The following is a 21372-nucleotide window of genomic DNA, read 5'->3' on the forward strand; positions in this document are numbered from 1 at the left end:
CTTGTAGGTTAAGGCCCATTTGTCCCTAGCTGCTTTCAGAATTCTCTGTTTGTGTTTTGCCAGTTTCACTGTGATGTGTCATGCAGAAGATCAATTCCTGTTATGTCTGAAGGGAGTTCTCTGTGCCTCCTGGATTTCAATGTCTGTTTCCTTCTCTAGATTGGGGAAGTTCTCAGCTGTCATTTCTTTAAGTACACCTTTTGCCCCTTTTTCTCTCTCGTCTTCTGGAACTCCTGTGATACAGACATTATTACGTTTCATTGAATCCCTTAGTTCTCTTAATTCTCCCTTCGTGGTCCAGAAGTTTTTTATCTCTTTTTCTCAGCTTCATATTTTTCCATAATTTTATCTTCCATATCACTTATTTTCCCCTCTGCCTTTTCAGTCCTTGCTGTCACTGCCTCTAGTTCACTTTGCACCTCATTTACAGCATTTTTTAATTCATCATGACTATTTTTTAGTTCCTTGATCTCTGCAGCAGTGGATTCTCTGCTGTCTTGTATGCTTTTTTCAAGCCCAGTGATTAATCTTATGACTAATATTCTAAATTCTTGTTCAGTTATATTGTTTATATCTGTTTTGGTCAATTCTTTAGCTGTCATTTCTTCCTGGAATTTCTTTTGAGGAGAATTCTTCCGTTTTGTCATTTTGGCTAGTTTTCTGTCCCTTATGTGTTTTAAAAGCTTGTTACATGTCCTGCTCCTGCAAACACTACTATATTAAAGAGGGGTCGTAACACTGTCCAGGGCCTGGCCCTTCAGGAGCTGTTTTTTAGAGTGTGTACTTGCTCTCTGTTGTTTTGACTCTGGCTGCTTTATCTCCCTACTCGTAGTGATGGTTTGGACCCTCCACCAGGTGTGCTTTGAGTTGTTCGTGGAAGTAGTCCTGGAAAAGAAAACAAACAAACAAAACAGAAAAAACCCCAAAACACCAGCTATAGCAGAACAACAGGGTGAGGCTGTTCTTGATAGAAGAGGACTTATCCCTTACAAAGAGAGACATGACAGGGGCAGGGAAAAAGAAAGGAAAACAAAATTGACCAGGCAGAGAAACTAAACGGCGTAATGCGGAGAGAGAGAAAGGGGGGGAGGGAGAGGGGAAATAAAGAAGGAGGTGTAGAACAGGCGTAAAGCGATAGATTGAAGGTGTCCGCTCAAACAAACCAACAACCAGAATAACCAGACTAGAGAAGGGAAGAAATAAGAAGGAGAAAAGGAAGGAAATATATATATATATATATATATATATATATATGACATATATATTGGACAATTAATATTATATATATATAATATTAATTGTCCAATAATTAAATGAATAAATGTAAAACCACTGGGTGCCTTGGAAGTGGTGGCAGTGCTGGTTTGGAGGAGGGGCTGTCTGGTTCATCAGCGTCAATATAGCTCCAGGAGAACCACAGTTAGCACACGCGGAGGGGCGTGGTTTGGTGTGGCGGGTCCCGCTGTCCCTTCCCTGAGGCCCCAGCTTGGTGATGGGGGGAAAAAATGGCGACTCCCCCCCCGCCCCAGTCCCCAGTCTCTCCTCCACGGACTGGGTGTCCCACACCACTCTGTTCAGGCCATCGTCGCAGTGCCGCGGGCACCGTCCAGGCGGTTTATCCCGCTCGGACGACTCCCGTGCCTCCCTGGTGCTCGGCTGGGATTCACATCCTGATGTCTTCAAGGAGCCCGCTCCCTGCGCCCGGCTTCTGGCAAGTGCTGCCCCGCGGCCCTGGTACGTGGCCTCTGGTTGGCGGTCGCAGGCAGGGCTGCTTGCCTTTGAACGGCTAAGCCCCTTCTTCCCACGGCACTCCAGGGCAGGGGACCGCTCTCTCCCACCGCGGGCTGGGCCTCCGAGCTAGTTCCCGAGCCCCGGGCTGGACGCCCAGGGCAGGGCGCCCGGCCCCAGTCCGGAGGAGGCCCCGCAGTCAGGGGTTGGGTCTTCGTCGCCGGGTCGGTGGTTTTTCTCTCCCCCAGATACAGTCCTGTGCTTCCCCAGCCTCCGTTCCTCTTCCCTTTGTCTCTCTGCAGAAGGGGATCCCTCCCCTCCGTGCCTGTGCGATTTGGTTAATCTTGCAGTTCGCACTCGCCTACCTATGGCCTGCCAGTCTGTCCCCGTGGGCCCCCAGAGACGTCTTTGTCACTCTGGAGCCCGGACTCTTGGAATTCAAAGTCCTTAGGCCTCAACACTGCTGTGTTTGAGGGACGAGGGCGCTTCGGGTCCCCCTGCTGCTCTGCCTTGTTGGATCTCCACTTCTTAGTTTATTCTAAAGAAAATGTCCTTTCCTACTTCTGGAATAAACATTGTTAGCTGCTTTCCTGGAGAATATTAAGTAACTAATATATTCTCCCTTGGTTTACCTATCTTACTGAGCTATCTATGGTGTATCTGAGCAAAGACTTCTCTAATAACTTATTGCATTGTATTTGAATCTTGAATGTATCTGCTTTCATGGTTGTCTTCACTGACAGAGTCTGTATTCCAGAAGTTTTTTGTATTCGAAGGTATAGTAGAGATGCTTCAGATGTATAATATTTGATTTGAAATTTTTTCAGATGTTTTTATTTCCATGTTTCATCACTTCCAAGACACATTTTAGTGTCCGAAATAGATATATGTCATATAGTTTAATGGTAGTATTTTTTAATTAAAGAAAAATTATTTATCAGGGCACCTGGGTAGTTCAGTCAGTGTGAAGCGTCAGACTCTTGGCTCGGCTCAGGTCACGATCTCACGTTTGTGAGATCACACTCCTTGTCGGGCTCTGCGCTGACAGCATGGAGCCTACTTGGGAATCTTCCTCTCCCTCTCTCTCTGTCCCTTCCCTGTTTGCGTGCCCCCTTTCTCTGAAGTGAAGAAATAAACTTTTAAGAAAAATTTATTTTTTGAGAGAGAGGGTGAGTACAAGTGGGAGAGGAGCAGAGGGAAAGGGAGAGAGGTTTCTTTTTCTTAAGTTTTATTTATTTGTTTTGAGAGAGAGAGGCTTGATCTCACAACTGTGAAATCACGATTGTGAAATCAAGAGTCACACATTTAACCACCTGAGCCATCCAGTCTCACCTTTAGTTTCTTAATAATGGTTCATCATATAGTTTATGCTATCTTAGATTTGATGAAAGAAAATATTTAAAGTCTATTACAAAACATTTAGTGAGGTGAATATATACCAGATTTTAAAGTACAAGGTTCTACAGATATGTTAACATGTGTTCTCATTTCTTTAAAAAAAAAAATTTAAAAAAATTTTTTTAAATGTGTATTTATATTAGAGAGAGAGAGCAAGAGCGCATGAGCAGGGGAAGAGCAGAGAGGAAGATACAGAATCTGAAGCTCGATCCAGGCTCTGAGCTGTCAGCACACAGGCTGATGCGGGCCTCCGACTCACAAACCGTGAGATCATGACCTGAAGCTGAAGTCTGATGTTTACCAACTGAGCCACCAAGGCGCCCTGAAAGGAATTTTTTTTAATGTTTATTTATTAAAAAAGTTTTTTTTAAATGTTTATTTTCTTTTTGAGACAGAGACACAGAGCATGAGAAGGGGAGGGGCAGAGAGAGAGGGAGACACAGAATCTGAAGCAGGCTCTAGGCTCTGAACTGTCAACATAGAGCCTGACGCAAGAGCTCGAACTCATGGACTGCAAGATCATGACCTGAGCCGAAGTCAGACACTGAATCAACTGAGCCATCGAAGCGCCCCAATATGTTCTCATTTCTTAATTGAATATTGAGAAATTGTTATAAATAATTTAAACTTAAGTATATTCTAGTGAAGTAATTTTTTAAAATTAAATTTATTATTTTTTTAAATTTATATCCGTATTAGCATATAGTGCAACAATGATTTCACGAGTAGATTCCTTAATGCCCCTTACCCATTTAGCCCATCTCGCTTCCCACAGTCCCTCCAGTAACCCTCTGTTTGTTCTCCATATTTAAGAGTCTCTTATGTTTTGCCCCCCTCCCTGTTTTTATAATATTTTTGTTTCCCTTCCTTTATGTTCATCTGTTTTGTATCTTAAAGTCCTCATATGAGTGAAGTCATATATTTGTCTTTCTCTGACTGACAAATTTCGCTTAGCATGATACCCTCCGTCCAGGTAGTTGCAAATGGCAAGATTTCATTCTTTTTGACTGCTGAGTAATACTCCATTGTATATATATACCACTTCTTCTTCAACCATTTATCCATTGATGGGAATTTGGGCTCTTTCCATACGTTGGCTATTGTTGATAGTGCTACAGTAAACATTGGGATGCATGTGTTCCTTTGAAACAGCATACCTGTATCCCTTGGATAAATACCTAATAATGCAGTTGCTGTGTCGTAGGGTAGGTAGTTCTATTTTTAATTTTTTGAGGAACCTCCGTACTGTTTTCCAGAGTGGCCGCACCAGTTTGCATTTCCCACCAGGAGTGCAAGAGATCCTCTTTCTCCGCATCCTCCTCGCCAACATCTGTTGCCTGACTTGTTAATGTTAGCCATTCTGACAGGTGTGAGGTGGTATCTCAGTGTGGTTTTGATTTGTATTTCTCTGATGATGAATGATGTGGAGCATTTTTTCATGTGTCGGTTGGCATCTGGATGTCTTCTTTGGAGAAGTGTCTCTTCATGTCTTTCACCCATTTCTTCACTGGATTATTTGTTTTTTGGGTGTTGAGTTTGGTAAGTTCTTTATAGATTTTGGAAAGTTACTCTTTATCTAATATGTCATTTGCAAATATCTTCTCCTATTCCATTGGTTGCCTTTTAGTTTTGCTGATTGTTTTCTTTGTGCAGAAGAAGTTTTTATTTTGATGAGGTCCTCATAGTTCATTTTTACTTTTGTTTCCCTTGCCTCCGGAGATGTGTTGAGGAAGAAGTTGCTGCAGCCAAGGTCAGAGAGGTTTTTGCCTGCTTTCTCCTCAAGGATTTTGATGGCTTCCTGTCTTATCTTACGTTTAGGTCTTTCACCCATTTTGAGTTTATTTTTGTGTATGGTGTAAGAAAGTGGTCCAGGTTCATTTTTCTGCATGTCACTGACCAGTTTTCCCAGCACCACTTGCTGAAGAGACTGTCTTTATTCCACTGGATATTCTTTCCTGCTTTGTCAAAGATTAGTTGGCCATATGTTTGTGGGTCCATTTCTGGGTTCTGTATTCTTTTCCATTGATCTGTTCTTGTGCCAGTACCATACTGTCTTGATAATTATAGCTTTGTAATACAGCTTGAAGTCCAGAATTTGGATGCCTCCTGCTTTGGTTTTCTTTTTCAAGATTGCTTTGGCTATTCAGGGTCTTTTCTGGTTCCATACAAATTTTAGGATTGTTTGTTCTAGCTCTGTGAAGAATGCTGGTGTTATTTTGATAGATATTGCATTGAATATGTAGATTGTTTTGGATAGTATTGACATTTTAATATTTGTTCTTCCTATCCAGGAGCATGGAATATTTTTCCTTTTTTTGTGTCTTCAATTTCTTTCATAAGCTTTCGATAGTTTTCAGTGTGTAGATTTTTCACCTCTTTGGTTAGATTTATTCCTACGTATTTTATGGTTTTGGTACAATTGTAAATGGGATCGAATCCTTGATTTCCCTTTCTGTTGCCTTTTTTTTTTTTTTTTAATTAAAAAAAATTTTTTTTTAATGTTTTATTTATTTTTGAGAGAGAGACAGAGTATGAACGGGGGAGAGGCAGAGAGAGCAGGAGACAGAATCCACAAAGCAGGCTCCAGGCTCTGAGCTGTCAGCACAGAGCCCAATGCAGGGCTTGAACTCACAAACTGTGAGATCATGACCTGAGCCAAAGTCGGATGCTTAACCGACTGAGCCACCCAGGTGCCCCTCTGTTGCTGTATTTTTGATGTATAGGAATGCCATCGATTTTGTGCATTGATTTTATATCCTGCGACATTGCTGAATTCATGAATTGGTTCTAGTAGTTTTTTTGGTGGAATCTTTTGGGTTTTCCATATAGAGTATCATGTCATCTGTGAAGAGTGAAAGTTTGACCTCTTCCTGGCTGATTTGGATGTCTTTTATTCCTTTGTGTTGTCTGATTGCTGAGGCTAATACTTTGGATACTATGTTGAATAACAGTGGTGAGAGTGGACATCCCTGTCTTGTTCCTGACCTTAGGGGGAAAGCTCTCAGTTTTTCCCCATTGAGGATGATATTAGCACTGGTCCTTCATATGGCTTTTATGATCTCGAAGTATGATCCTTCTCTCCGTACTTTAAGGGTTTTTTTTTTTTTTTTTTCAAGAAAGGATGCTGTATTTTGTCAAATGCTTTCTCTGCATCTATTGAGAGGATCTTGTGGTTCTTGTCCTTTCTTTTATTGATATGATGTATCACATTGATTGTTTTGCAGATATTGAACCAGCCCTGGATATCAGGTATAAATCCCCATTGGTTGTGGTGAATAATTTTTTTTAATGTATTGGTGGATACCATTGGCTGATATCTTGTTGAGGATTTTTACGTCCATATTCATCAGGGAAATTGCTCTGTAGTTCTCCTTTTTAGTGGGGTCTTTGTCTGGTTTTGGAATCAAGCTCATGCTGCCTTCATAGAAAGAATTTGGAAGTTTTCTTTCCATTTCTATTTTTTGGAACAGCTTCAAGTGAATAGGTGTTAACTCTTCCTTAAATGTTTGGTAGAATTCACCTGGAACACCATCTGGCTTTGACTCTTGGTTTTTGGGTCATTTTTGATTACTGATTTGATTTTTTTACTGGTTGTGGGTCTCTTCAAATTTTCTATTTCTTTCGTAGTTTTGGTAGTTTATATATGTTTCTAGGAATTTGTCCGTATCTTCCAGACTGCCCATTTTATTGGCGTATAATTGCTCACAATATTCTCTTACTGATTTTATTTCTGCTCTGTTGGTTGTGATCTCTCCTTTTCCATTCTTGATTTTATTTATTTGGGTCCTTTCCTTTTTCTTTTTGATCAGAGTCACTTGGAGTTTATCAGTTTTGTTAATTCTTGAAAGAACCAGCTTCTGGTTTCATTGATCTATTCTACAGTTTTTTTGGTTTCAATAGCATTGCTTTCTGCTCTAATCTTTATTATTTCCTGTCTTCTGCTGGTTTTGGGTTTCATTTGCTGTTCTTCCAGCTCTTTAAGGTGTAAGGTTAGGTTGTGTATCTGAGACTTTTGTTCCTTCTTTAGGAAGGCCTGGATTGCTATATACTTATCTCTTATGACTGCCTTTGCTGTGTCTCAGAGGTTTTGGGCTGTGGTGTTATTATTTTCATTGGCTTCCATGTGCTTTTTTTTTTTTTTTTAATGTTTGTTTATTTTTGACAGAGGCAGAACATGAGTGGGGGAGGGGCAAACAGAGAGGGAGACACAGAATCCGATGCAGGCTCCACGCCCTGAGCTGTCCCAGCACAGAGCCCGACACGGGGCTTGAACTCACAGACTGTGAGATCATGACCTGAGCCGAAGTCAGAAGCTCAACAGACTGAGCCACCCAGGCGACCCTCATGTGCTTTTTAATTTCCTCTTTAACTTCTTGGTTAGCCCAATCATTCTTTAGTAAGATGGTCTTTAGTCTCCAAATATTGGTTATCATTCCAAATTTTTTCTTGTAGTTGATTTTGAGTTTCTTAGTGTTGTGGTCTGAAAATATGCATGGTGTGATCTTGATCTTTTGTACTTGTTGAGGGCTGATTTGTGTACCAGTATATGATCTTTTCTGGAGAATGTTCCATGTGCACTTGAGAAGAATGTGTATTCCATTGCTTTAGGGTGAAATGTTCTGTATATATCTGTTAAGTCCATCTGGTCCGTGTGTCATTCAAAGCCATTGTTTCCTTGTTGATTTTCTGTTCAGATTATCTGTCCACTGTTGTAAATGGGGTATTGAGGTCCCCTACTATTATGGTATTATTACCAATGGGTTTCTTTGTGTTTGTGATTAATTGATTTATGTATTTGTGTGCTTTCACATTTGGAGCATAAATGTTTACAATTGTTAGGTCTTCTTGGTGGATAGACCTCTTAATTATGATGTAATGCCCTTCTTCATCTCTTTATTTTTAAGAGTGAAAGAAGTACGGCTACTCTAGCTTTCTTTTGTCAACCATTAGCATGATAGATGGTTCTCGATCCCCTTACTTTCAATCTGAAGGTGTCTTTTGGTCTAAAATGGGTCTCTCGTAAGCAGCGTATAGATGGATCTTATTTTATTATCCATTGTGTTATTATCCATTGTTTTGATTGGAGCATTTTGTCCATTGACATTTAGAGTGAGTACCTAAAGATACGAGTTTATTGCCATTATGTTTCTTGTAGAGTTGGAGTTTCTGGTGGTGTTCTGTTCCTTTCTGGTCTTTGTTTCTTTTGGTCTCTTTCTGTCTCTCTCTTTTTTTCCCCATCTTTTCTCCCCTCAGAGAATCTCCTTTAAAATTTCTTGCAGGGTTGGTTTAGTGGTCACCAATTGCTTTAACTTTTGTTTGTCTGGGAGACTTTTAATTTCTCCTTCTATTTTGAATGACAGCCTTGCTAGATAAAAAATTCTTGGCTGCATATTTTTCCAATTCAGCACATTTAATATATCCTGCTACTCCTTTCTGGCCTGCCAACTTTCTTTGGATAGATCTGCTGCAAACCTGATCTGTCTTCCCTTGTAGGTTAAGGACTGTTTTTCCCTTGTTGCTTTCATGATTCTTTCCTTACCTGAGTATTTTGTGAATTTGACTGTGATGTGCCTTGCTGATGGTTGGTTTTTGTTGAATCTAATGGGAGTCCTCTGTGCTTCCTGGATTTTCATGTCTGTGTCTTTCCCTGGGTTAGGAAAGTTTTCCGCTATGATTTGCTCACATAGCCCTTCTACCCCTTTTTCTCTCTCTTCATCTTCTGGGACCCCTATGATTCTGATGTTCCTTTTTAATGAGTCACTGATTTCTCTAATTCTTTTTTTCTTTAAAAAATTTTTTTAATCTTTATTTTTGAGAGAGAGAGAGAGAGAGAGAGAGAGAGAGAGACAGAGTGCTAGTGGGAGGGGAACAGAGAGAGAGGAGCACACAGAATCCGAAGCAGGCTCCAGGCTCCTAGCCATCAGCACAGAGCCCGACATGGGGCTCAAACTTACGAACCATGAGATCATGAGATCATGACCTGAGCCAAAGTCGGACACCCAACCGACTGAGCCACCCTGGCACCCCTGATTTCTCTAATTCTTAAATTATGCTCTTTTGCCTTAGTCTCCCTCTTTTTTTCTGCTTCAGTATTCTCCATAAGTTTGTCCTCCATATCGCTGATTCAGTGCTCTGCCTCATCCATCCTTGCTGCCGTGGCATCCATTTGAGATTGCAGCGAAGTTATATCAGTTTTTATTTCATCTCGACTAGCTTTTATTTCTTTTATCTCCGCAGAGAGGGATTCTAATCTATTTTCAACCCCCGCTAGTATTCTTATTATTGTGATTCTAAATTCTGGTTCAGATATCTTGCTTGTAGCTGTGTTGGTTAAGTCCCTGGCTGTTGTTTCTTCCTGCTCTTTCTTATGGGGTGAATTCCTTCATTTCGTCATTTTGAAGGAAGAAAAGGAAGTAATGACAAAAATATTAAAATTAAAAAATTAAAAACAACATGCATACACACAAAAATCAAGTAAATTATGCTAGATCCTAGGTGTGTTTTGGTCTGGTGGTTGAAAGGAGCTTGATAGATTAGAGAAAAAAGGGAAAAAAAAAGGAAAAAAAAGGAAAACGTTGAAAATTTGAAAAATGAATACAATGAAATAGAATAAAATGAAATGATGGAAGCAAAATAGAATTTGGGAAAATTGCCAAAAAGTAAATGGTATAGTAGAAAAAAAATATTTTTAATAAAAATTGAAAATAAAAATAAATTTTGTCTCTTTCTATATTTAAGAAAAAGAAGAAATGAAAAAGAGAAAAAAAGAAAATTTAATAGATGGACAAATGAAATAAGATTGAAATTACACCATTTTCCCCTAGAAGTCAAACCGTGAAGCAATTTATAGTCTGTAAACTAAGCAGGCAGAGAGACTTCTGTTGTTCCTGAAGAGTGACGTTGGTCTAGTTGGGCACAGCTTAGTGAAACCGCTCTGTTCTCCACTAGATGGCACTGCTTAGCTTACTGAGGTGTATCCTGCCGCTTGTAGGTGTTTTTGTGCATGCGCGGGAGGGGTGAAAATGGCGTCACCCAGCTACCTAGTCTCTAGTATCTGAATGCTGTTCTCCGTGATCAGCAATCAGGCACGCGTCCTTTGTTTCCAGCGTTTGTCTACTCCCTGCTTTTAAATTGTCCGTGACCAAGCTCTCAGGTTGCTAGGTGGCACCTCCCTCCTGAATTTTACGTCTGAGTAGGCTGTGTTTCCCGACCCCTCACTTCTGAGGGACTGTGGCTTTGTCCTGCTCAAACTTTCTGGGGGAGGGTCTCACTGAGCAATGGCCGGGTGCTGGCCACACCCAGGAAGTTCTCGGGACCGTGCTGCTGCTGATGCCCAGAGACTGCGGCTGGGTGCCTGCCTGCCCCAGGAAATGTTCACGCGATGGTGTAGTGGTAGCGTTTCAGGGATTGTGACAAATCTCAACACACATCTGGCACCTGGCTTCACTCTTACTGACCTTGTTTCAGCACCAGCGAATGTGGTTGTTCTCCGGGGTCTGCTGGCACCTTTGCCTGTTCAGGGGTTGTAAAGCCTCTACCGAATGTCTTCCCAGCAGGGGAACTGCCTCTCCCTGTGTGGCCTGAAGACTCTTGGACCTCACTTTGCTTCTGGGGATTTCCCCTTCCCACCAGAGCATTGGCACGTATGGAGCTGCAGAGTTTCAGACTCTGCGGTCTCTCTGTTTATATAGTCTTAGTGGAATTTAAACCCTCTCCTTGCTCTGTTCTCCCATTTTAGTTCATTCCCTGTGGCTGTTTTTCCAATTTTCCACTTTCTCTCCAGCTGCTTTTGGGGGGAGGGGTGCTTTTCCCGTACTCTCTGCCTGTCTCTGTCCTTTCTCCACAAGCAAAACCAGCTCCCTGCCCTCCGTGGCTTCTCTCTCCCCCAGTTCACTTCTGCACCGCAACTTGCTGAGTTCCGTGGTTCAGGTTGTGCAGATTGTTGTGTTAATCCTGAAATCAGTTTTCTAAGTGTACAGGATGGTTTCGTGTTGATCTGGCTGTATTTCATGGATGCCAGACGCAAAAAAAACTTCCATGGTGCTCCGCCATCTTGGTTCCTCTCCTTTAGTGAAATCATTTTTAATCTCCTGCAGTTTCTTGAAATAGAGACAAAAGTTAAAATTACTGTACATGATAAGTCTTTATTTCAACAAAAGAATATTCTTATTTTTGGGTCGCCTGGGTGGCTCAGTAGGTTAAGCATCTAACTTTTGATTTCGGCTCAGGTCATGATCTCATGGTTCGTGAGTTCTAGCCCTGCTCGGACTCTGTGCTGGCAGTGTGGAGACTGCTTGGGATAATTTCTCTCCCTCCCTCTCTCTCTCTCAAAAACGAAACAGAATATTTTGATTATTCCTGAGACTTATTTGTAAATATTTCTAATATTAAATCAGTATTTGTGTCAGCTCATACTGTCTGATGAATATTCAGTTCTGAAGTGTTCTAAATGCAATTTATATGCCTTGATGTCAGTAATTCTGTATTCTTGATCTTTTTGACATCATTCTTGTTGATCGTATTTATAGTGGGTTGTAGTTGTTGGTTTTGCAAAGCTAGTGGGGTTTATAGGCCCATTTACAATTGTGGGATGGGTTTTCCTGAGCGAAGAACTGTGAATAAGGATTAATGATTCAGTCAGATTTGTTCCTTTGCTGAATGGATGGTCAGAGCTAATGAATGGTGAGGCCTGCGCAGCTAGGAATTCCACTGATGGTTGCCCGGAAGAGACAGTGAGTATACCTCGTACAAAATACAGGTTAGTAAAGTGATCACACTGGGTGATTTCATTTACTTTTCTAAAGTATTCTGCTGTTAATAACATTGTAAGGTAAAAAGGCCTAGTGAATTTAAAGCCCCAGTTGTAGCCTATCTTTGGGTCCATATTGATGAACATATGGAAGTTTCTGTTAAATATTAGCAATGTGTATGTGTTACTAGATTTGTCTTTTCGTTTATACAGTTAATATAATTCATGTACTTTATTTTTTTTAAGTTTTTGTTTTAATTCCAGTTAGTAAACACACGGTGTTGTATTGGCTTCAGGTGTACAATGTAGTGATTCAACAATTCCAAATGTCACTTGGTGCTCATCACGACAAGTGCACTCCTTAATCCCCATCACTTCTTTCACCCATCCCACACCCACCTCCCATCTGGTAACCATCAGTTTGTTCTCTATAGTTAAGAGAACTTGATTCTCTTGTTTCTTGAGTTCTCTCTCCTTTTTACTTCCCATTTGCTTGTTTGTTCCTTGTTTTTAAAAAAAATATTTATTTTTGAGAGAGAGAGAGAGAGAGAGAGAGAGAGAGAGAAAGGGGGGAGGGGCAGAGAGAGAGAGAAGGAGACACAGACTCTGAAGCAGGCTCTAGGCTCTGAGCTGCCAGCACAGAGCCCGACTCGGGGCTCAGACCCACGAACCATGAGATCATGACCTGAGCCAAAGCCGGAGGCTTAACCGACTGAGCTACCCAGGCTCCCCTGCTTGTTTGCCTCTTAATTCCACATAATAAGTGAAATCATATGTTATTTGTCTTTCTTTGACTTGTTTTGCTTAGCATAATACTCTCTGGTTCCACGTTTTTGCAAATGGCAAGACTTCTTTTTTATGGCTGGATAATATCACATTACCTCTCTCTGTCTCTTACATTTTCTTTATCCATTTATCAATCGATGGATACTTGGGCTACTTCCGTATCGCAGCTGTTGTAAATAATGATGCCATAAACATAGGGGTGCGTGTATCCCTTTGAATTAGTGTTTTTGTATTCTTTGGGTAAATACCCAGTAGTGCAATTGCTGATCGTAGCGTAGTTCTATTTTTAACTTTTAGAGGAACATCTGTACTGTTTTCCAGAGTGGCTGCAGCAGTCTGTATTCCCACCAACAGTGCAAGAGAGTTTTTCACCATATCCTTATCAACACCTGTTTCTTTTGTTGCCAGTTTTGGCCATTCTGACAGGTGTGAGGTGATATCTAATTGTACTTCTGATTTGTATTTTCCTGATGGTAAGTGATTTTTGAGCATCTTTTCATGTATCTGTTGCCCATCTGTATGTTTTCTTTGGAGAAATGTCTCTTCATGTCTTCTATCCATTTTTGTCTAAGTTTATTTATTTTGAGAGAGAGAGTGGGGGGGAAGGGCAGAGAGAGAATCTCAAGCAGGCTCTGCACTGTCAGTGCGGAGCCCGACTTGGGCTCCGTCCCACCAACCGCAGGATCACGATCTGAGCCGAAATCAAGAGTCGTAAGCTTAACTGACTGAGCCATTCAGGCACCCTCTTCTGTCCATTTTTAAATTGGATTACAGAAGAGTCTTGGTTTACAAGCATAATTCCTTCTGGAAAGATGCTTGTAATCCAAAGTCCTCATATATCAAAGCAAATTTCAAGAACCATTGGCTCAATTGTGATTGATTATGTGACGTTCGGTGTCATGTACTACTTGTATTGCAAGACATTGCTCATTTATCAAATTAAAATTTATTAGAAATGTTTTCTTGTCTTGCGAAACACTTTGCAGAACAAGTTACTCGCATTCCAAGGTTTTACTGTATTTGTTTTTTGGGTGTTGAGTTTTGTAAGTTATTTTGTATATTTTGGGTCCTAACATTGGTTACGCCATTTGCACATATTTTCTCCCATTCCATAGGTTGCCTTTAATTTTGTTGATTGTTTCCTTTGTGCATAGAAGGTTTTTATTTTGATGTTGTCCTAGTAGTTTTTGCTTTTATTTCCCTTGCCTGAGGAGACATATCTAGAAAAAAGTTGCTACAGCCGATGTCAAAGAAGTTACTACCTGTGTTCTCTTTTAGGATTTTTATGGGTTCAGGTCTCACATTTAGGTCTTGAATCTATTTTGAAATTATTTTTGTGTATGGTGTAAGAAAGTGGTCTAGTTTCTTTCTTATGCATGTTGCTGTCTAGTTTTCCCAGCACCATTTCTGGAAGGGATTTTTTTTCATTGGATGTTCTTTCCTGCTTTGTCAAAGATGAAATGACCATATAGTTGTGGGTTTATTCTGTTTTTCTAATTTTGTTGGATTAATCTATGTCTACTTTTGTGCCAGTACCATACTGTTTTTGATTACTATACTTTTGTAATATAACTTGAAAACTGAAATTGTGATTCTTCCAGTTTTGTTTCTCTTTTTCAAGATTGCTGTGGCTATTCAGGGTCTTTTGTGGTTCCATACACATTTCAGAATTGTTTGTTCTGATTTCATGAAAAATGCTGTTGGTATTTTGATAGCAATTGCACGTACACTGCTTTGGGTAGTATGGACATTTTAACAGTGTTTGTTCTTCCAATCCACGAGCATGGGATGTCTTTCTGTTTCTTTGTGCCATCTTCAGTTTCTTTCATCAGTGTTTTATAGTTTTCAGAGTACGGGTCTTTCACCTCTGGGTTAGGTTTATTCTTAGGTATGTTATTATTTTTGGTGCAGTTGTAAATGGGATTGTTTTCTTAACTTCTGTTTCTGCCGCTTCATTATTGGTGTATAGAAATGCAACAGATTTCTGTACATTGATTTTGTTTCTTGTGACATTACTAAATTCATGTATTGGTTCTAGCAGTTTTGTGGTGGAGTCTTTCGGGTTGTCTCTACAGAGTATCATGTCATCTGCAAATAATGAAAGTTTTATTTCTTCCTTTCCATTTTGGTTGCCTTTCATTTCTTTTTGTTGTCTGAATGCTGTGGTTAGGACTTCCAGTACTATGTTAAATAACAGTGGTGAGAGTGGGCATCCTTGTCTTGTTCCTGACCTCAGGGGGAAAGCTCTCAGTTTTTCCCCATTAAAGATGATGTTTGCTGTGGGATATAATTCATGAATTTGAAAATGATTTTATGTAATATTTTAAATATATGATGTAGTTACCTGAATGTATGCCAATTTGAGTTTTTGCACTTCTAAACTACTTTTCCACCTGCCCTTCTCATCTTTGTCCTTAAACAGCAAATCACTTCAAAACTTAGTGGCTTCAAACAGTGATTCGTTCTTTCTCATAGTTTCTCATCGACGAGGTGGTTCTGCTGGTCTCACATGATGATGGGCTGGGCCTGTTGCCCAGGTGCCTTGATTCAATTAGGAATGGCCATTCTCTGGCCTGGTTGACTTCTTCATATCCTAGTAGTGTCGTAATTGGTGGTTGGCTCCCAAGAGAGCTAAACAGAAGCTACCAGGCCTCCCACAACTGCACCAGCATCGCTTCTACCATATTCTGTCAAAATAAGTGGCAAGGCCATACCAGATTCAAGGGGATGGGAGATAGTCTCTATCCCTTGATGGGGTAGGGGGCTGTGCCTGGAGGGAGAAAAATTGTTCATAGCTGTTTGGAGGCAGTCCACACTCCTTGAGGGTGAATTTCACAAAGTGGAATTTGAAGTCAGAACATATGAATAAAAAATTCTGGTTATATTTTGTCAGATTACCTCTTGAGCAATATGGAATTGATTTCCAGGAATGTATAATTATGTATAAATGAAAATTTCCCATAATTCTACCAGCATTGTGTTTAGCATGTTTTAAGTTAAATTTTGAGGAGTGTATAATTTCATCATTTTTCAGTGTGCATTTTTTTTTTTTTTACAAATTTTCTTATTAGTTTTTTTGCTTGTTTTATCATTTGTATTTCTTGTCTAGATATGTATAATTCATTTATTGTCATAAATATGTGTGTGGCCATTTACTGCTTGTTCAAGGAACTGGTTATTGATATTAGCAGGTTTAATAATAATTTTGTTTTTTTATTTTTTCAAATTTTTATTTAAATTCTTATTTAGTTAATATACAGTGCAGTATATTGGTTTCAGGAGTAGAATTCAGTGATTCATCACTACATACAACACTCCGTGCTCATCACAAGTACCCTCCTTAACACCCATCACCCATCTACCCAATCAATCCACAATTTGTTCTCTATCGTTAAGAATCTTTTATGACCTGAGCCAAAGTTGGATTCTTAACTGACTGAGCCACTAAGAGATTCTTAATGATAGAGAACAAACTGTGGGCATCGGGCTCTGCTGACAGCTCAGAGCCTTGTTTCCTGCCCACCCCCCGCCACCACCCTTGTTTCCTGCCCCCTCTTTCCTTCTAACCTTTCTGTTCATCTGTTTTGTTTCTTAAATTCCACATGAGTGAAATCATATATTTCCCTTTCTCTGACTGACTTATTTCCCTTAGCATGATACATTCTAGCTCCATCCACATCATTGCAAATGGCAAGATTTCACTTTTTTTTGATAGCAGAGTAATATTCCCTTGTATATATTTATACCACATTTTCTTTATCCATTCGTCAGTCGTTGGAGTTTTGGGCTCTTTCCATAGTTTGGCTATTGTCGATAGTGCTGCTATAAACACAGGGGTGCAGTACCTCTCTGAATCTGTATTTTTGTATCTTTTGGGTAAATACCTAGTAGTGCCATTGCTGGATTGTAGGGTAGTTCTATTTTTGACTTTTTGAGGAACATCCATACTGTTTTCCAGAGTGGCTGCACCACTTTGCATTCCCACCAACAGTGGAAGAAGGTTCCCCTTTCTCCGCATCCTCACTAACATCTGTTGTTTCCTTTGTTGTTGATTTTAGCCATTCTGACAGGCAGGGGGTGGTATCTCATCTTGGTATTGATTTATATTTCCCTGATGATGAATGATGTTGAGCATGTTTTCATGTGTCTGTTAGCCATTTGGTTGTCTTCTTTGGAAAAATGTCTATTCATCTCTTCTGCCCATTTCTTAACTGGGTTTTTTGGGTGTTGAGTTTCATAAGTTTTTTTATAGATTTTGGGTACTAACCCTTTATGAGATATGCCATTCGCAAGTATCTCCCATTCCATAGGCTGCCTTTTAGTTTTGTTGATTGTTACCTTTGCTGTGCAGAAGCTTTTTATCCTGAAGTCCCAATAGTTCAGTTTTGCTTTTGTTTCCCTTGCCTTTGATGATGTGTCTAATAAGAAGTTGCTGCAACCGAGGTCAAAGAGGTTGCCGCCTGTGTTCTTCTGTAGAATTTTGATGGTTTCCTGTTTCACGTTTAGTTCCTTCATCCATTTTGAATTTATTTTTGTGTATGGTGTAAGAAAGTGGTCCAGGTTCATTTTTCTGCATGTTGCTGTACAGTTTTCCCAACACCATTTGTTGAAGAGATGGTCTTTTTTCCATTGGATGTCCTTTCCTGCTTTGTCAAAGATGAGTCGACCATATAGTTGTGGGTCCGTTTCTGGGTTTTCTATTCTGTTCCATTGATCTATGTGTCTGTTTTTTTGACAGTACCATACTATCTTGATGACTACAGCTTTGTAATACAGCTTGGAATTTGGAATTGTGATGCTTCCAGCTTTGTTTTGCTTTTTCAGGATTGCTTTGGCTATTTGGGGTCTTTTGTGGTTTCATACAAATTTTAGGATTGTTCTAGTTCTGTGAAAAATGCTGGTGTTATTTTGATAGAGATTGCATTAAATGTGTAGATTGCTTTGGGTAGTATAGGCATTTTAACAGTGTTCATTTTTTCAGCCCATGAGCCTGGAATGCTTTTCCACTGTTTTGTGCCCTCTTCAGTTTCTCTCATAAGTCTTATGTAGTTTTCAGAGTATATATATCCTGTTCATACGTGCATGTATCTGTTTTGGGGCTCCTCCCCATTAGTCTGTTAGTCTGATTTCACATTATGTTAGTTTCTTTGGCTGATGAGAAAATCTTAATATCTAGGGGAATTATTGCTTCTGTTTTCTTTTTCTTTAAAAATTTTCTCCAAACTCTTGCCAGAAGAATATTAGGACTGTTTGTCAAGTTCCAGGAGCAATGCTATTTGAATTTCAGTTTACATAGAAAGAATCTCTAGATTAATTTGAGTACTTAACCTTTGCAATAAGTTTGTCATGTAGGCTGATTGCTTTATTTATTCAGGTTTTTGATGTTCTTTACTTATATTTTGTAATTTTTCTCCACTGACGTCTTACATATTTTTCACCCATTCTTCAGCCTGGATGGTTTCTGTTCTTTATGGTGCATCTGGTGAGTTTCTTCTTCTAGGAGACTTTCCTTGTCCCTTCTTTTGGGGTAAGTTGTCCTTTCTAGATGCTTCCAGAGGATTTTTCACATTGTATTGTGCTGTCTCTTTAATCATCTTCCTGTCCTAGTTCGTAAACTTCTTGAGAGCAAACGAAGCTTTTGGTCTCCTGGTTTCAAGCGTCTATTATAGTAACTGCATCTGGTAGCAGTCAGATGATTATTGAGTGAAGGCATGAATTAATACAATAGTGAATGGATGACAGAATATAGGTCTCCTGATACTTTGCTGTTTTATGTGTGTTTCTCTACATGGTGTTTTCATAATTTTTTGCCCCATTAAGATAGATAATAATGTTAAAACTCAACAAATATCTGACTCTTAAATTTCTGGAAAATTGTGAAGTATTATTCAGAGAGCTTTTATAAATGTTTTTATTAATATATGATTTTAAGCACTGCAAAACCATAAATTTCTTGGACTTAAATTTTAACACTTCCTTTACAATATTTTTGCTTATGGCAAATTTCAACAACGAGTCGTGTTTGGAAAATATGTATTTTATTTTAAGTTGTACATATTCTGTAATCTCCCTACATTTTTTTTTTTTTTAATCCATGGGGCTTTAATTTTAATTTTTTTTTTTTTTTTTTTTTTAATTTTAGAAAGGGAGAGAGAGCACAAGTAGGGAGAGGGGAAGAAGGAGAGAGGGTATCTCCACACTCAGTGCTGAGCTGGATGCAGGGCTTGATCCCACGACCCCCTGGGATCATGATCCGAGCCAAAACCAAGAGTCAGACATTCAACTGACTGATGCCCTCAACCCAGGCACCCCTTGCTTTGTTTTTTGTTTTCTGGATTCTGGGGTGCCTGGTGGCTCAGTTGGTGGAGCATGTGACTCTTGATCTCGGGGTCGTGAGTTCAAGCCCCACATTGGGCTCACTTTAAAAGAATAAAAATAAAGAAAGTTTTATAGCTTTTGAGATGCAGTGTACGGTGACAGTTTGTACCTGTGTTGGGAAAGCTGAATTTTAGTTTTGAGTAAGCTACTAGCTTGCAGTGGTCTTGAATAAGTTACTTTATGTTTTTGGTCTTTGTAAAACGTAGGTATAGCTGCCCATCGTACCTCAAAAAGACTTTTTTTATATTCAGATAGGTGGCAGTATGAGAAAGTAATTTGAAAAATATAAAGTGCTGTTATTTCCCTGGGTAGGAGTATTTTGCTTTGAGCATGCCTAGTGTGTGACATACAGAGAGATTTTTTTTTTCCGTAATGTGTATTTATTTTGCGAGAGAGAGAGAAGGAGCGAGCAGGAGCCCCAGCCCTGCATGAGCGGAGGAGGGGCAGAGAGAGAGGGAGACAATCCTAGGCAGGCTCCATGCTGTCAGCGCAGAACTGGAAGTGGGGCTCAATCTCACAAACCATGAGATCAGTCCCTGAGCCCAAATCGAGTCGGGTGCTTACCCGGTTGAGATACCCGGCACCCCTGGGAAGAGTCCTTTTAATGGAGTTCAGAACAGTGTGTATTTGATCAGAGCTGTTTACACACTTGGTCAAGATGTGTCCCTCATCCCTATTAGATTTGCATGGATTGGGGACAGATTAGCAGGAGGTAGGGAAAGGAGCTCCATTCGGGACTAGTAGGTTCCATGAGTAGGCAGTGGAGAATACTGGCTAAGAGCTTCAACCCTGACTTACTTGCCATGTAATTAGATTGAATTTTATGAGATTTCTCTTTCTTTTGGTTAAAAAGATGCCTGAATAACTGCACTTTGATTTTATAAGGTTCAACCTAATAATTTAAGCCTTAATTTTCTTATCTAGTGAAATGGTGATGTTCTATCGGCTTACGAGGTGATTTAATGAAGGACTTCTGCCTGTAAAGCTTTTAGCAAATGTTTGTCTCATGGGAGGTGCTCGGTAAATATGTTATTTTTAATCAAGTCAGCTTGTTGGGTGTTGAGAACTCAGAACTCCCAGGGTGGGGCAGAATCAGAGAACTAAAATCAAAGGTGGGACTTTTCATGAGTTCCATCTTAACAGTGTGTCCACTCATGTTTGTTGAAATCCATGCCCAAGGACTCTGCAGGGGACACGTAAGCAGCCTTGGCCACATCCCGCAGCACACACGCCCCATACACTCTCTTCCTTAACCTTGTAGACCCTCTGGGTAGTGGGGTGAGGGGAAGGGACCCATAGCCAACCTGGGACCTGGGTGTTTGTGAGGATCAGCTAGAGGAGGGTTGAAAAGCACATAAAACAGAAAACGTTTATTCCATTTCTACAGATATTTTCCTTTAATTAAAAAAATTTTTTTTGTAATGTTTATTTTTGAGAGAGACAGAGACAGAGCTTGAGTGGGGGAGGGGCAGAGAGACAGGGAGACAGAATCTGAAGCATGCAACGGGCTCCGAGCTTTCAGCACAGAGCCCGATGTAGGGCTTGAACCCATGGACGGTGAGATCATGACCTGAGCCGAAGTTGGACGCCCAACCGACCGAGCCACCCAGGCACCCCTCCTTTAAGTTTTGAGTAGGTGATGATTCCCCTAGTCAAGTCTTCCTATTCCTGCCCCCCAAGCAAGACTAATATTATTCATTGGGGCATTTTAAGATGGCACCTGATTATGTTTGCCACAGAAATAAGTTCGTAGATAGGGGGAAAAGGAAGTTACAAAACTTTGAGGCATGAGCTCATTTTGGGGAAAAAAGCATGGAAGCCATATATTTTGTATGGAAGATAATCTAAAGAGAAATACACTAAAGTGGTAACAATAATTATTTTTTGAATTTTAGGGGCTTTTGTACATCTTAGAATGCTCACCATCAGGTAGAACTGGAATTTATACTGCCCTCTCTAAAACGATACCACCTCTTGTCTTTTTTTTGTGGTAGAACTTACTTAATTTAGATGATTAATTGCAAACTGATAGTAAATTTGCTTTGCTGTTGTTTCTCATGTTTGTATGGCTGGTTGGATAGATTTATTACTATTCAAGTTCTTAGCCTTTTTTTCCTTGTAACTTGAAAAAGGTCAAAATGTATGAGTTAAAGTTGGGAAATCTTTTTTCTTAATAAACATTGCATGACAAGATTCATTCTGGGCTTTATTTGGCAGTCTTTATGCCTTTATTTTTGGTATCATGGGAATTAAAGGCAAGTGATGTGCAATTTGATATCTTTCACATTTAAAACTGGAAGCATTTTTCTAGAATGCATTTGTTTGCATTCAGA

At 39.9% G+C, this 21372-nt stretch overlaps 1 protein-coding gene across 1 annotated transcript in view; it reads left to right on the plus strand.

The window, feature by feature from the left end:
- Positions 1-1659: 1659 nt before the first annotated feature.
- UBE2V2 (ubiquitin conjugating enzyme E2 V2) overlaps positions 1660-21372 on the plus strand; it is a 45017-nt gene continuing 25304 nt past the window's right edge. The window contains exon 1 of the mRNA XM_042923132.1: positions 1660-1734. Coding sequence (XP_042779066.1) covers positions 1674-1734 — 61 coding nt within the window. The 5' untranslated portion in view covers positions 1660-1673. The remainder of the gene's footprint in view (positions 1735-21372) is intronic.

This window comes from Panthera leo, chromosome F2 (genome assembly GCF_018350215.1).
Source record: "Panthera leo isolate Ple1 chromosome F2, P.leo_Ple1_pat1.1, whole genome shotgun sequence".
NCBI lineage: Eukaryota > Metazoa > Chordata > Mammalia > Carnivora > Felidae > Panthera > Panthera leo.